Below are 17,045 nucleotides of genomic sequence, written 5' to 3'. Positions count from 1 at the left end.
GTAACAACACTATTCAATGAAGTGTGTCCTAATTTTTGCCAGGTACGATCAAAAGCGGCCACTATGCTCCTGTCACCATCATTTTCGATAACAGATTCTTCTGCAGCACATTTCATTGACGATTCTGCAACTTCTTTTACAGCCCCAAGCAGTAAGCCATAATACATCTCAAATCTTGCTTGGGGAGGTGGAAGATTCATCATTCCACAAAGTGTTCTTGCTGCCCTCTGTCCCCTACCAATACAGCAGATGCCATATGCTACCCTCAGATTCAAATCATAAACTTTGTTTGCGATCTTAGATGTCATGCAAGGCGCACGAACGTTGCATTTGCTGCATATCAAAGATAAGTTCGTAGCAAGGCCTTTCCTGGCACTCTCATCTTCCACACAGAAACACACTGCACATCAGAGCAGTGCTTGCACATAACATTGTCCAATATTAACTGTGACAGTATGTTAATATCAGCAATAATATTACACGAATCTTCACCGGATTCACAGCCTCCATTTTCATTAGCACCAAAAACAAGTTTCCTTCTTGAAGCACTCGGCGGTGGTTTGTTTACCGGCTCTGAGAGGTTGCAGTCTTGAGCCGCTGATGTAACACTTTGTTGTGGTACCCTTTGCTACGTATCTGTTGCCCTGGTGACGTTGTTTACGGTTGAAGCAACGAATTCTAGGCATCTTGTGCGATAATACGCCACCGAAGAACACAAAACAACACAGCCAAATGAAAATCGTTTCGAAATTCACAACACCACATTGCAGTTCTTTCAAAACAGAGAACAAACAAAATCAGCGATCAAAACAGTGCGCGTCGATAGCAGCAGAGAAAGTATCGATATCAAGGGTCCTATGTTTCACGTATGACAATCTCTGGCGCGAATGTAAACATTCGAATTCTACATAGCGAAGTACACTTACATATGACAGAAGTGTGCTGTGCAAAGGGGTGTGGCGCTGCATCTTGGTACATTAAGACCAAATAACGTGCCTTATAATCTCTCAAATATAATATATTATTCAGATGCGCGCTACAAAATAGAAATATTTTTGAAAAATCGATTTTTTAAAAATATTTTGAAGGTTAACTCTTATATGCTGCTGAACGTCGTCAGAATTTAGGAAGGTACGCTGATAGAATATCATTTATTACAGGAAGTAGCAATGGTGTAACACACGTGACCACAAAATGTGACGACAGAATTGCGGTCAGAAAAAAGTCGTGACAGAGAGACCGCAGACGCGTTTCATGGTTTGTGTATCAAAATCGTTTCCAAACCCGACAGGAATTCCTGCAGGCAGTGACTGGCGGTTCATCCCAACTTATTCGCGACAGAACATTGCGACAGGAGTCGCATGAAATGAACATTTGCAGTCGATCACCTTGCAAGAGGCCTTTGTTCGCACAAGCACATACAGCTGCGCGTTTCAGATGGACTAGAAATCATCTAATGTCCACAGCAGGTGACTGGCGGAACGTAATGTGGTGTGACGAATCACGTTTTTGCGTATATTCAGATGATGCATGTCGCTAAGTGCACGGAAAACCAAGTGAAGCATTTCACCCTGAATATGTGCAAGGTCAGGTGTAAGCCGGAGGTGAGTATGTGATGTTTAGGGATTGTTTTTCTTATTACGAACTCGGCCTCTCACTGAAATGGCTACTAAAATGAACCAGCATGTTTAATTAACATGCTAAATGATCACGTGTTGCCTTTCAGTCGCCATCTGCATGATTATGTTATTGACACCACTATTTTTCAAGACGACAACACCAAAGTTCATTGGGCTAGAAGGTAATGACGACTGGTTTTCTGAGCACTCCGCCAGCGTATTACATCTCGACTGACTCGCAGATTCATCTGCATCGAATCCCATAGGAAATCTGTGGAACATGAGGGAACAGCGGGATAAACGCCGACATCAGCATGCTCGCCACTTGGTGAATTTGGTGGAACTGCACGATCAGACTTTCAGCGAGTAGTTTAACCTGGATATGAAGTACCTGCACAACCTTCAGGACTCACTTCCTAACGGAACCCAGGCGCTTATCAAGACCAGGAACGGAATTACGCGCTATTAAATGGTGACTCTGATGATTTCTGTACGGGTAACTAATTTCTTGTCCGGTGAGTTTATCATTACTGTTAAGCGGTTATTCCATTCTTATCAATCGTCTCAACTTCTGTATCTGCGTGTGGTCGACTGCAGTTGGCAATTTTCTTTCAACAGACGCTTTTCGTTCGCGTTCGGAACGAAAAGTGTGCCTGTTGTCATATTCATCAAGACACAAAGGAACTCATTTACATCAGTGGGAAAACTGAAGATCTGTGCGGTCCGGGATTCGAAGTCGTGTCTCTTGCTCACTAGGCAGACGCTCTGACCACTATGGCATCCGGGCACTGTGATCATCGTAGCTCCACGGACTACCCTAGCATGCTTCCCGTCAGACCCAAATCCGCAACTTATACCACAGACTACTGATGTTGTGCCCCTGTTCATTAGCCTTAATTACTCGCGACATCTCTCTACACTGAAGGGGTTATTGGACGGCGTCACCTTAATTAGTGTGTTGTTTCGGACATGTCTAAAAGAGCTGACACCACATGTATCGTATTCAGAATATATGGCTATCCGCTGATATTCTTGCACATACAGCTGACAACCATTGTCACATTATAATGTTTCAAGGTAAACAACAAATAAATGATCCTTTACTTACCTACCTGTCTTTATTTTATTATGGGTTACCTATAACTCGTCGTCAGAAACCGAACAAAGTAGTTTTAATGGCACGAAACACTAGTCAGGTCCAGCTGCAAGTGTTTTCCGCCCGTAAACGGCACTTTACAAGGCGCTTTGTGCTACTGCGTAAGCTCTCTTCCGTACCTGCTTAGAACACAGACAGGGGGAAATATAAGATTCGGACACTAAGGATAAATTTTGTCGAAAGCGAGGTCTCCAAAGGTCTGTCTCGTTTTAAAACTGCGACAGGAAAAGTTCACAAATCCTTCTCTCTCAGTGCCACCTACGCTTCAGTAAAAATGATGTAATCGTATTTCTTTATTTGCCGTTGTACGGCCGCAAGTCTGTCCGTTAAACGCCAGTCTGACGACTCGGATCAAGTCACCGACCCGGCCAGGAATGTAACCCAGGGCCCCGTGATCCAGAGGCAGCACGCTAACCACTAGACCACGAGCTGCTGACGACGCGTCTTGGTGATTGTGGGAAACCCACTAGCCAGTCATGCTGCTATCGGTGGTACGCATAACAGTATTGGTAAACTTCGGATACGTCAAAAGAGGGCCCCACTACAAAGACACTAACCAGCGCTGAAAACGATACGCGTGTGCAGTATAACTTTGCCGGCAACCGGAAAGAGGGAGTCACTTGAAAGTGATAATTTGCTAAAAGCTTCTCCAAACAGTGTTACGTCGCGATACTCCTCGAAGGCTGTGCGTCTTCTTCATGTTCTCAGACATGTTAACATGAGAAGCGGCTTCTACGGCGGTGTGAAGTACTCATTAGAATTACAACTTACCTTCTCTCCATTATACCAATATTAATTATGTTTCCTAAAGATCTCATGATGAAGGTGTATTTGAAATACAGAGACAAAATACAGTTAGGTCATACAGGCTGGGCAAACTAAAACTTGAGTGGAAAATATTTGCAATGAGAATGACCTTAGTTACGCTTTTTATTCTCTACAGAGCCCGATTTACGCAATCCTGCCACCAAGTTTTTCACTGCATACTTTGCTGGAGGCCGGCCGCGTGGCCGAGCGGGTCTAGGCGCTTCAGTCCGGAACCGCGCGACTGCTACGGTCGCAGGTTCGAATCCTGCCTCGGGCATGGATGTGTGTGATGTCCTTAGGTTAGTTAGGTTTAAGTAGTTCTAAGTTCTAGGGGACTGATGACCTCAGATGTTAAGTCCCATAGCGCTGAGAGCCAACTTTGCTGGAGTTTTTGCTGAAACACTTCTAGTCTGAAACTCTTGCGCAAACAGTGTCGCACAAGTTTTTCACGAAGTGTGGTTCCCGTGACACTCAACAAGAAACACGCCCTCTTTTACCGTGAGCACCAATACTAGTCACTAAACACATCTCCTCCTATTGCTCTCTCAACTATAAGGACATCGCGAAGAAATCTAGTTGGGACACAGCATACTAGAGATACGCGTGCTCAGACATGTGGCAGTATTCTATTGGAGCATCGGACGACGTTGTTTCCAGCATTTTCTGTGGTGGGCAGTTCTTCTGTTCATTAACTAGGGTCACTTCTGCATTATTCTTATAAATATTTTCCGCGTCAGTTCTAGTTTGCTCATCCTGCATAAACACAAAATGAATGAATGCTTTTTTTTTCTTTGTAAGTGACATTTGAGATTGATTCCTCCAGCCATCGGTGTAACATTGACAACGAATAATACAGTTGAATCAGATAAACAGCTCAAATCTTATAATCAGTTTCCCCAATAAGAGAGATATTACTGAAGTACGCCGTGTACAGTTTATTTTTTATTAAGACCTCACAACAGAACTTTTGTAGAGGTGCACCAAATTGTCCAACCGAAGACGATATTGTTAGAGTCCTCCTCTCCACTACATTCACGCTGTGTGGATAAGGTAAAACCGATGTGATTCAAATATTTCTGGAAGCAACCGTTGTTGAATCCCAGACGTGAGACTGTGATTTTGAAACTCCTTAAACTTAAAGGTTTAAAGACTGTCAACTGTTGTATTGGCATGGACTCTTTATTTCACTTGACCTATTATTTGACTCCCTAATGGAAGTCGGTAACTGGGCTTTTGCAATGACTTATCACTCTATAAAGATGTCTCTAGTCAAAAGAAGTTCCCTCCCAATGCCGCAATCCCAGCAGTTACAGTACGTCGTACGTAACGGGGTAATTACTACTTCCTGTGTATAAATTCTTAATGAGGAAACTTGCTGATCTGGAATCACTAATATTAGTCGGTAAAAATGTTTAAGAAAATGTAGATGACTGTCCGCTCCGCTCTTGTTGTAGTCAAGTCCGTTGAAAGCATAACCACTCAGAACACAATAAATGGTTAAATGGCTCTGAGCATTGTGGGACTTAATATCTGTGGTCATCAGTCCCCTAGAACTTAGAAATACTTAAACCTAACTAACCTAAGGACATCACACACATCCATGCCCGAGGCAGTATTCGAACCTGCGACCGAAGCGGTCACGCGGTTCCAGACTGAAGCGCCTAGAACCGCACGGCCACACCGGCCGGCTTCAGAACACAGACTGTCATACTGTACCCTGATTGAAGCTGCCATCGCGATTAAATAAATCCTTCACCAAAGGGCTTTCTTGAGCTTTCTTGACGAACGAGTGACAGTAAACAGATGTACACGGCCTGTCCAAAAGGTTGCGAGAGTGATTTTATTCCCCGCGTATTAGCGATGTCAGCGCAGTAGCTACGGTGGTGCCTTGAGCTAACAACTGTAAGCAGTAGATATACATTCGATCAGTCAGCTGTGAGCAGGCAGTGTTAAGTAGTAGATGTGCGGCCGTAGTGTGTCAATGTTGTTGTGTCACAAATAGCAATGGAGTAACATCTCTAAATCAATTGTTCAAGGCATTTTTCAAAAAGCTTTGAAGAAGAGAAAAGTGTGTGAAAAGTTGGTCCCACACACCTCGACTTCTGTACAAAAACAGCGACGTGTGGACGCTTTGTCCGACTTGACTGAAAGGCAAAACGCGGACAATTCTTTTCTGGAAAAACTGATCACAGACGACCAGACTTGACGTTAACAGTAGGTCTACGAACCTTTCATAAAACGACAAGCTGCAGTAATTTGCATGAAGGGTCAACGCTCAACGCTTTGACGGCATAAATGCAATTTTTAAAAACAACCACCTTAACGTTTTGCAATTTTTTATTAATCCGGTGTGATGGGCGTATACACCAAATTTTGGGCATTATCGTCCTCTTTAGAGACGCCCGTATTCAGTGTTCAGCTACCTCTTAACTTTGCTATTTCTAAGATGTTTTACTTCTTTCGGCTGCTAATCAGAAAATTTTGTCACAGCATAATTAATTCAATTTTGAATGACTTTTTGTCAAATGTCTGATTGTGGAAATTATTATTCGCTTTGAACTAGGGTAGGGTATTTAAAAGAAAAATCATAAGCGATTATATACAGTGAGGACTAGCAGTTAAAGTACCTAACTCTTTTGAAAGGTGTCTCTGAGATTGCCGTAGATGGGTACTGCCAAGTGCCCTTATGAAGCGTTTTGGCATTACGAAAACTTTCCTTTAGATGATTTATTCCAGAATATTATTCCATACGAGATACTGGTATAATTATAAAGGAAATTTACTGATTTGTCTCCAAAACGTACAATGGCACGTACGAACATCGCTAAACTACATTGTCCAATTAAGGTGTTCAGTCGTTCGTGGGTCGTTAAACTTTAATTTATTTCTTTTTATTTTTCTCTATTTAAAGTGTTTAATAGAGTGCAGTACTTGGTTAGAGGCATAACCTAGAGTTCTTTCAGTACACTATGACAATTACAATTTAGGTTTGGCGTATCCCAATTTGGAACTGATACTTGCGTAGAACGAAGTCTTGTGCTAACATTGTTAGCACCATTAGTGTTGTTAACCTCACAACGAACGCTTTATATTTCGGCTTCCGAAAGACACCTTGTCCCAGAGTGAAGAAATTCATCCACGAAAGGAAGCACCCATCCTTGGCTCTGAGCACTATGCCACTTAACTTCTGAGGTCATCAGTCGCCTAGAACTTAGAACTAATTAAACATAACTACCCTAAGGACATCACATACATCCATGCCCGAGGCAGGATTCGAACCTGCGACCGTAGCGGTCGCTCGGTTCCAGACTGTAGCGCCTAGAACCGCACGGCCACTCCGGCCGGCAAGCACCCATCCTTCTCCAGCTCTTTGATAAACTGAATATTGTCGTGAATGGAATTCAGATGGTCCAAGAATTTATAAAGTTTCTCCTCACCACGCTACAAAAGTGTCATCCACATATTTCCAAAAGATGAGATGCTTAAAATTTATGTAATTCAACGCCGTGTCTTCAATATCTTCCATAAAAAAGTTGGCCACCAAGGGTGACAAGGGCTTTGCCATTACAACCCATCAACTTGTTAATAAAATTCATTATTAAATAAAAAAGAGAGGAAGGTCATAATCTGTTTCTTAAATTGTTTTTCAAACAACGATTAGGACATAGCGATCGGAAATTTTGTAAATAATGTAAACTAAACAGCAAATCCGAGCTGCCGAGTCTCGTAGTCTGCCACCTGTTTATAAAATCTGATGAACTCCGGATCTGGTGAGGAGACTTTCGAAAATAAGGTCACAAGAGTGAACCTTAATGCTTATCAATGTGATACGAAGGCTGTTCGGAAAGTAAGGTCAGATTGATCGCGAAGTGGAAACCACAATGAAAAGCCGAAATAGCTTTGCATAGGTGTGTTTGACAGAATCTCTGGTATACCTGTCGATCACGTCACGTCGCTCTATCCAGTTCTGAGCGCACAATGAGTACGTAAAGATACCTAGATAAATAGTGTTTCCTATCAAGTATGGGTCCCAGTGAGAGATCTCGCCTTATTTTGTGCAGTGTACACAACGCAACTGTCATGCGTTTCATTCTTCAAGATAATTCTCGGCCGCACACTGCACGGGCAATGAGGATGCTCCTACAGCGTTTCCTATGGGATAATTCACCATACAGCCCGGACTTGACTCCCTCTGACTTCCATCTCTGCTCACATGAACCGCTGGCTATGAAGACAGCATTTTGGGACAGATACAGATCAGCGTAGAGAATTTGCGGCAAGCACAGGCGGCTGCCTTCTCTGACGAAGGTATTGGAAAGTTGGTAAAATGCTATGACAAATGTCTCAATCGGAGCGGCATCTGGGTAGATAAGTAGCTGGAAGGCTAGCTACTGCAAATGAAACGTTTTTGATTTTAATTGTGGTTTCCATTTCGGAACCGATCGGACCTTACTTTCCGAATAACCCTCGTATGTAGAAGACCGCACGTTACTTGATATCGTCGCAAAGGTACATCTTTCACATCTTTCTTGTGTATCTTAGAAAGCATGTAATCTCGGAGGAACCGCGCCTCATCTTTTCACGACTTTTTTAGGTAAGCAGGAGGAATTCAGGCGCTGGACCTTGTTCCGAACTAGTGAGTTCGTATAACGCTTTTGAACTTATATGGGAACGTCCGACAGTCTGCACATATTAAAATTGTAGACGTAACGTGATAAGAACACAGTGGATCTTCCTTTATCAGCATAGAGAACAGCTGAGTTCGCACCGTTACTAAGTCTTCGTATTGCCGCCCTCTCTGCACAGGAGATATTACTTCATTGTGGACGAGACTTAACAATCACCCGACACGCTTCCTACCTTACACTGGAAAAGGGGCATGCAGCTTCTTTCATGGCACTGATGACAGCTGATATGGACAGTTGTTGGAGTGGACGTAAAATTTAAACCCCTCCATAGGACATCCCATGTAGCGCCGTCTAACTCTTTTATCTGTCAAATTAATAAGGAACGTCCGTTAATCGTTCGTTGCTGAGACGAAGTCAAAAGACGGTCAAACTTTGCGGTTTGTGTAGTTGTATCCACCCGATGCACCCTATCAGCTTTGGCACAAGTAGAACGATCAATCTCATCCCATAAATAAAAAGGCATATCTGTTTACGAAAATGATACGGTACATATGTAATGAAGTGGAACATCTGCAGCCCTCCTTATGATGTCATTTATTGTATGGCTACCAGTTTCGATGCTTCAGTGTAACATCTTCAGGCCATAGCTGACGCTAAGGGGGTTAACACTATCCGTATACACGATGCATTACTGACCAACATCTATAACTGGTTTCGCAGACTACCTGTGGTAGCAATCAGCTATCAAGTTCCTTAGACCTCCAATAACAAGGAGTGACTTACAAAGGTAAATGATACGGTGCTAAAGCAACAGAGTCCATCGAAGGAACCGGATTCTCACTTTATTAACACTAGCACCAGCTTTTCTTAACATACTTCCAATTCTTTCAAAAATAATGATGTGACCCTGATCAGACGGTCAGTTGTTGAGACAGAGTAACTATAATCCTTGCTTTTTGCTGCCAAACGCCAGCTGCCAGCATGATTCTCAGAGGAAGCTTGTGTTGCAGGAGCGGTGCTGGCCGTGCAGCAGCTGGGTTTCCGCCTCGGCCACGCCCTGGCCTATCTCACTACAGGCGGCGCCGAAGACCCCATCAACGGCTGGTGGATTGGTGAGTGCCTCAAATTCTGAAACATGCCTCTCTTTACATTGCTGCTGGCTGTTTTGTGGGACTAAGTTTGACAGGGGATAACTAAAGTCGGATAGTTCTCGACGAATGCGTCTCTTGATGTCAGTTGGTGAAGTTACGCAATGCGTGCAACGTACGATAAACAGACAGATGCAGAACTGGGAAGAGCGAGCACAGAATTGATCCAAATGAGTGTGATGATTAGACTCCCCTTGTCAGAGAAGCAGTTGAAAATGGGAATTGGGCCGCGCGGAGTGGCAGCACAGTTAGAGGTGCCATGTCACTGACTGTGCGGCCCCTCCCACCGGAGGTTCGAGGCGTCCCTCGGGCATGGGTTTGTGTGTTGTTCTTAGCATAAGTTAGTTTAAGTTAATTTATGTAGTGTTTAAGATTAGGGACCGATGACGTAAGCAGTTTTGTCCCTTGGAAATTCACACACATTTGAACATTTTGAACAATGGGAATTGGAAAACAGTATTCGCATTGTTAACACACACCACATAACATGAAAAATATATGTTTCTCTCTCTGTCTCTGAATGTGTGTGGCTGGCAGGGCGTGAGCCAGTAGTGAGAGAGAGAGTGAGAGAGAGAGAGAGAGAGAGAGAGAGAGAGAGAGAGAGAGAGGGAGAGAGAGAGAGAGAGAGAGAGAGATAAAGAGAGAAAGGGGGAGAGAGACGACAGAGGCGGAGGAAGGTAGGGTGACGATGAGCCTTGAGTAGATGACACAATTGTCAGCGTATGCTCAAAGATCGCTCCTATGTTCAGTCTTTTGTACCTGTTAAGCAGCTCATAAGCGACACCACATTCCGAATAAATGGAAGGATTATTCAAAACACCAATGAATTTGTGTATATGGCAGGAATACAGAGGGCACACAGTAGATACAATTTTCCAGATTTCTTTCATTTCTCATCTTATTGGAGTTGTTTGTCGGAAAAAATTTGCTGTTTGGAAGTCTTGGACAGGTAAATATTTATATCTGATCTGGCACAGTTGCGGCGTCTTCCGTGTCAGTTTCGTCGCTTGTTTATTCGAATAGCTTCTCATTGGGTCATATGAGGCTGAGAGGTTCTTTTTATCGTTGTTGATAGTGACTGAAGTGATAGTGGCTGGTTGTTGCTGTCGAGTAAAATGTGTTGAAGTACTGCAGCTGCAATTGTAGGCTGTGTGAAGCTACTAGTAATGACTTTACATTATGTAAAATATTGTAGTACCTGTGTTATTCCGAATTACTATGTAAAGTTCCTTCGGACAGGGGCGACCACAGTCGTTATGAAATATATAAAATATATTCGCAGTTGTGAATGTGGACTACCGTCAACTGTTTAATGGAAAGACCATAATGAAAATTTGTGCCAGTTAGGGATTCGAACCCGGATTTACCGCTTATCTCGAGCGGTCGTCTTAACATTTGGCTACCCTAGCGTCACTCACGGCCGGACCCAAACTTCCATACGTCTCACTCGACGAAAGATCGTACCCAAAGACTGGAAAGTTGCACAGGTCGCACCAATATTCGAGAAAGGCAAGCCATTGAATTACAGGCCAATATCATTGTCGTCGATATACAGCAGGATTCTGGAACATATATTCTGTTCGAAAATTATGAATTACCTCGAAGAGGACTGTCTATTGACACATAGTCAACACGGATTTATAAAATATCGTTGTTGTGAAGCACTACTAGCTCTTTGCTCACAGGAAGTGTCGAATGCTATCGACAAGGGATTTCAGATTGATTCCGTACTTTAGATTTACAGAAAGTTTTTGACACCGCACCTCACAAGCTGCTTGTAATCAAATTACGAGCTTGTGGAATATCGTCTCGGTTATGTGACTGGATTCGCGATTTCCTGTCAGGGATGTCACAGTTCGTAGTAACTGACGGAAAGTCATTGAGTAAAACAGAAATGATTTCTGGCGTTCTCCAAGGTAGTAGAACCTCTGCTGTCCCTTATCTCTACAGACGATTTAGGAGAGAATTTGAGCAGGTCATAAGTTGTTCGCAGATGATGTCCTTTATCTTCTAATAAAGTGATTGGAAGATCAAAACAAATTGCATAACGACTTAGATAAGCTATCTGTGTAGTGCAAAAATTCGCAGCTAATCGTAAATAATAAAAAGTATGTGGTCATTCACATGAGTGCTAAAAGGAGTCCGTTAAACTTCGATTACACGATAAATCAATCAAATCTAAAGGCCGTAAACGCAATTAAATACTTAGGAATCACAATTATGAACAGCTTAAATAGGAAAGAACACATAGAAAATGTTGAGGAGAAGGCGAAACAAAGACTGCGTTCTATTAGCAGAACACTTGTAGAAGCAACACATCTGGTAAAGAGATTACCTACAATGCGCTTGTCGTCCTCTTTTGGAGTACTGCTGCGCGGTGTGGGATCCTTTCCAGATAGGATTATTAGGTACATCGAGAAAAGGCAAAGAAGAACAGCATGTTTTGTATTATGAAGAAATAGCGGTAAGAGTGTCACGGACATAACACAGCATTTGGGGCTGAAATCATTAAAACAAAGGCGTTTCTCCTTGCGACTGGATCTTATCACGAGATTTCAGTCACCAACTACTCCTCCGAATGCGAAAATATTTTATTGGTGCGGACCTACGTAGCGAGAAACGATCACATTAATAAAATGTGTGAAATCAGAGCTCGCACGGAAAGATATAGGTGTTCGTTTCTTCCGCCCGGTGTTCGAGAGTGGAATAATAGAAAATTGGTGTTGAAGGTGGTTCGATGAACCCTCTGCCAAGCACTTGAGTTAGATTCTCAGAGTAGCCATGTAGATGTAGTTGTACATTTAGACGCTGTTGGAAAAGAGCAAATGAGCACTTGTAACCATCTCATTTAGACAATGAACTGCTGTCGTTTAGTTCTAGCACGATGGACGCAGAGGAATTATAGGCAAATTTTAGACAGATTGTAAATGGTGCTCTGGACAAGTATGTGTTTAGTAAGTGGATTAAGGATGGAAAAGGCCCACCGTGTTTTAGCAACGAAATCAGAAAATGCTGAAGAAGCAAAGGTTTTTGCACTCTCGGTACGACAGAGAACGTACAAATGACGACATACAAGAGTTAGGGAAGATTCGTGCGTCTGTGAAAAGAGTTGTGCTCGATGGATACGAATACCACCGTCATACCTTAGCAAAGAATCTGGCCGAGAGCGCTGGAAAACTTTGGTCTTGTAAAAATTGCAGTGCGGACCTAAGGCTTCCATCTAGTCACTCGTTGACCAGTCTGGTGTGCCAGATGAAGCATAACGAAAGGCGAAGTTTTAAATTACACGTCCAAGAGGTTTTTAACGCAGGAGAATTGTACAGACATATTCTGTCGTAGTTTTACCAACGTACAGAGCCCCTTATGGACTACATACTGCATCCCTGACATCCCTGGCGTAGAGAAACAACTGAAACAGTTGAAAAAAAGTCAGCAGACAGGTCCGGCTGGAATCTCAGTTCGGTTTTATGCAATGTACCCTATGGCATTCACCCCTCAATCAGCTTGCATTTATCGTGAATCTCTCGACCAGCGCAAAGTCCTTAGCCACTGTAAGACAGTACAGGTGACTCCTGTATGTAAAAAAGGGTAAAAGGACTGGTCCGAAAAATTACACACCAATTTTCTGAACATCGGTTTGCTGGAGAATTCTAGAACACATTGTTAGTTCGAATATAATAAATTTCCTAGAGCTCTAAAAGCTTATGTCCGCGAATCAGCACGGTTTTAGAAAGCATCACTAGTGCGAAACTCAGGTTTTCCTTTTCTCGTATGATATATTTGAGCTGTGGATGAAAGGTAACAAGCAGAATCTATATTTCTAAATTTCCAAAAAATCATTTGACCTGGTATCCAACTGCAGACTGTTAACGAAGGTACGAGCATATGGAATAAGTTCACAGATACATGAGTGGCTCAAGGACTTCTTAACTAATACAATCCAGTATGTTACCCACGACAAGTGTTCATCAGAGACAATGGTATCGTCAGGAGGGCCTCAGTGAATTGCGAATTGTGATACGACCGCTATTATTTTCCACATATGTAAATGATCTGACCGACAGGATTGGGAGTAATTTGCGGTTGTCTGCTGATGATACTGTGGTGTACAGTAAGATGTCGAAAATAAGTAAATGTAAAATGATACGATATGACTTACACAAGATTTCTAGTTGGTGTGATGAATGGCAGCAGGCTCTAAGTGTAGAAAAAAGTAAGTTAAGGGGACATTTCCGGCCGGTGTGGGTGAGCAGTTCTAGGCGCTTCAGTCTGGAACCGCACGACCGCTATGGTCGCAGGTTCGAATCCTGCCTCGGGCATCTATGTGTGTGATGTCCTTGGGTTAGTTAGGTTTAAGTAGTTCTGAGTTCTAGTGGACTGATGACCTCAGATGTTAAGTCCCATAATGCTCAGAGCCATTTGAACCATTTTAATGGGGCATTGTACGTGAAATTCGTTGAAATTTTACATTTTCTGTCTTCTACTCCAAAATGTACTTTCGAATTTCCTGAACGTTTTGGTATATAATAAATTAAAATCAGACAATTGTGAGACCTTCAAATAATATTTTAAATGTTGTTGTTTTGCTGTCAAATGTCACAGCTACGCATATACTGCCATAGTTGAGCAGTCATATCTTGGGAACTACAGAGTCTAGAAGGCTGTGAATTGCGTTGTTTTGTGCCTACTGCTACGTCTCAGATGATGGAATTACGAATAAACAAATCAGTACTTTGTTTCTGATGCTAGTTTTCGTTGAAAGTAGTTTGATTACCGGCTGTTTTTGTAGTAAGCTAACTTCAATTGCTTTTTATACGTAAATAAAGTGACTAAGCGTAAAAGTAACTTCAAGAAACGCAAACTTGTGGGTAACAGATATGCGAGACCTGCATTTTCTTCTGAAATACTTGAAAACACGTGTGCTAGCAGTGAAGAAAACCAGGATAATGTTTCTGACGTGACCACACCCCCAGTGCATCGAAAAGGAAAGTAACTTTAGAAACGGGTGACAGTGGTAAAAGCAATGATATTATGGACAACGTCATTATTGATGTGCAAATCCTTGCACAGGTTCTTTCTGAAACTGTCTCTTTCTGTCTTTATGATGGTGAAGTTAAACTTTACTAGATTATTGGAGCTAGAATAGGTGTTGTGTCTAAATTAATTATTAAATGTGAGAAGTGCAAAAACGAAAAAGCATTTCATACTTCATCAAATTGTTCAGGTAATTAATTGTTTGAAACTAATGTGAGGCTGTTCTAAGGCCTTAGATGCATTGAAAAAGGTGCAAGGGCTGAACTGTGTTGAATTTGGTGTAGATATAGATAGTCTCAATTTCCTGGCACCCTGCATGAATTTACGCATAAACATTCTCTTGCTTTAGGAGTAATGGAGGCAATAAAACCTAATTACAGAGGTTTGGAAAATCCTGAGCTACTAAAGTTGTGTTTATATGGGAAGACCCAGAATGTGAATGAGTTCTTGAGTAATGTTGTCTGGTGCTGTGTGCCTAAAAATGTATTTGCTGGTCTTATGACTCTAAAAGTTAACAGTGTCTGATGATGTAATAACTTTTAATGGTAGGAACTATGTACGACTTAAGGTTCTGGAGAAGTTAGGGGTAAGATTTGGACAGAACACAGCTAAAGAACTACGAGAACTGGATGAGCTTCGTGTACGTGAAGCAGAGTTAGCTGCTCAGCAAATGACAAAAGAAGCAAGAAAGAAAAGGAGGAGACAATCACTGGGCTGTTGTGACATTGAAAAAGACACAGACTATGGGCTGGGGCAATTGTAGTGCATAAAAGACGCAGAAATGTAAGTCTGTATAAGAATTTGTAATAAAAAGGTTTTAAAACTCAGTATCTCTGAACTACATTTTTTGCGATAAATGACCCATTTTCTAAAAAAATACTGGTGGTAGAGGCGTGAAATTTTCACAGCATTCCAAGTGTGAGATTCAACACATATGGAACTACAATAATTAAAATATACTGAGTTGTTTTGTATTTATGTTCATTTATTTACAAAATACTGTCAAAAAATTGAGTGTTTGAAAAAAAAAAAAAATAACATGCCCCACGTTATAATTTTAGTAATAATTCTAGTTCAGTGTATCGAGAAAGGTGCATTCAATAATTACGGAAAATTGTTAGATGGTGTTTCCAAGATAATGGGTCACAAAATTCGATAATTTAACATTGGCGGCATAGGATATATAATGTCGCCTTAATGCGGAGAAGTAGGAAAAACAAATCTGTAATCAGTAGATACAGTATTACAAGTCTCCTGCTTGACACAGTCACATAGTTTAAATATCAGTGGGAAACATTGTAAAGCGATATGAAATGGAACGAGCATATGAAGACTGTGGTAGGGATGGCGAATGGTCGACTTCGGTTTATAGGGAGAATTTTAGGAAAGTGTGGTTCATCTGTAAAGGAGACCTCATGTAGGACGCTAGGGCGACCTATTCTTGAGTACTGCTCGAGTGTTTGGGATTCGCACCCTGCCAGATTGAAGGAGGACATCGAAGCAATTCAGAGGCGAACTGCTAGATTTGCCAGCTGTTAGATCGAGCAAAACGCAAGTGTTGCGGTAACTCAAATGGGATCACTGGAGGAAGGCGACGTTGTTTTCGAGGAGCACTTTGTGAGGTAGCGGGCGAGTTGTGGCGCCCTGGAAATACTATATGTTCGGAACTGGGGCGTCCGCACAGGACACTCGTCAAAGCCGGGGCCCGGGAGCAAACACGTGGTGACAAACGTTAGCCGGACGAGAGGGGTAGCCCCAGAGCATGGTCCAGCCGCGTGGCTGGGAATTCCGCTGTGACGAGGACGGTGCTTTGTGTCGATGAAGGAGACACGCCGGGAGTGCCAAGGATGGCGGACATTTCACAGTTCGTATAGAAATTAGTAGTAGCCAGATGAATCATGATACGTCAAAAAGAAACATGTACATTAATATTATTTGCATGCCGATTCTGATGGTGTAATCAGATTTTCAATATTTTTATTAGTTTAAAGTTTAGTATCTGACGGTAAATTATACAAGTAACACCAAGCAACGAATTTCCAAAATATAAACGCTTCATCCGATTTTGCCGTTCGCCGTGTCTTTAGAAAGCTGTTAGTGTAAACCTAAATTGGTATAAATTACAGGCGTGTAACTTGAATAGTACATGAGTTATTGGAGGTCAAACTGGCCGGTTATTATCGATCGCGTCAGGCCATAAGTACTCCACAGTTACACGAAAAAACGGTAGCAGCAGGCTTATAAATATATTGATTCATCCATGTCTTTGTTAATATCCGATATATGCTATTCATGAAGAAACTGGTCAATTATTTAATGTGTTTTAGAAAGCACAGAGACATTAGGCTCCTGGCCTACGTTTTACTTCTTTTCTTTTGATATATGTTTATTTAATTGTTTATGTATTTAATTATGTGCGTTAGAGCGTGTTTATGGTCCAGCCGTAGGAGTATTTATTTAATTTCAAGTATTTAAATGTAAATCCAGTATTTCGAATATGTTTCATTATGTGTTTGAGAGTACGTTGGATTGAAGACATGGCGCGAGCGCTCTAGCCAATCACAGCGCTCGTGAATGGAGAGACTGTATGGAAGTGGGGAGGAGCATCGTTTCCGGAGAGGACAGGGAGTTCTGGAGAGGACAACACAGGACA

At 42.1% G+C, this 17,045-nt stretch overlaps 1 protein-coding gene across 1 annotated transcript in view; it reads left to right on the top strand.

The window, feature by feature from the left end:
* Positions 1 to 17,045, top strand: part of LOC124596505 (solute carrier organic anion transporter family member 74D-like) — an 84,306-nt gene that overhangs the window by 18,668 nt on the left and 48,593 nt on the right. Inside the window, exon 3 of the mRNA XM_047135670.1 lies at positions 9,221 to 9,322. Within this exon, the coding sequence (XP_046991626.1) occupies positions 9,221 to 9,322 (102 nt within the window). The remainder of the gene's footprint in view (positions 1 to 9,220; positions 9,323 to 17,045) is intronic.

Source organism: Schistocerca americana, chromosome 1 (assembly GCF_021461395.2).
Source record: "Schistocerca americana isolate TAMUIC-IGC-003095 chromosome 1, iqSchAmer2.1, whole genome shotgun sequence".
NCBI lineage: Eukaryota > Metazoa > Arthropoda > Insecta > Orthoptera > Acrididae > Schistocerca > Schistocerca americana.
Note: the sequence above shows the minus strand (reverse complement) of the source record. Positions and strands in the feature narration are given on the sequence as shown.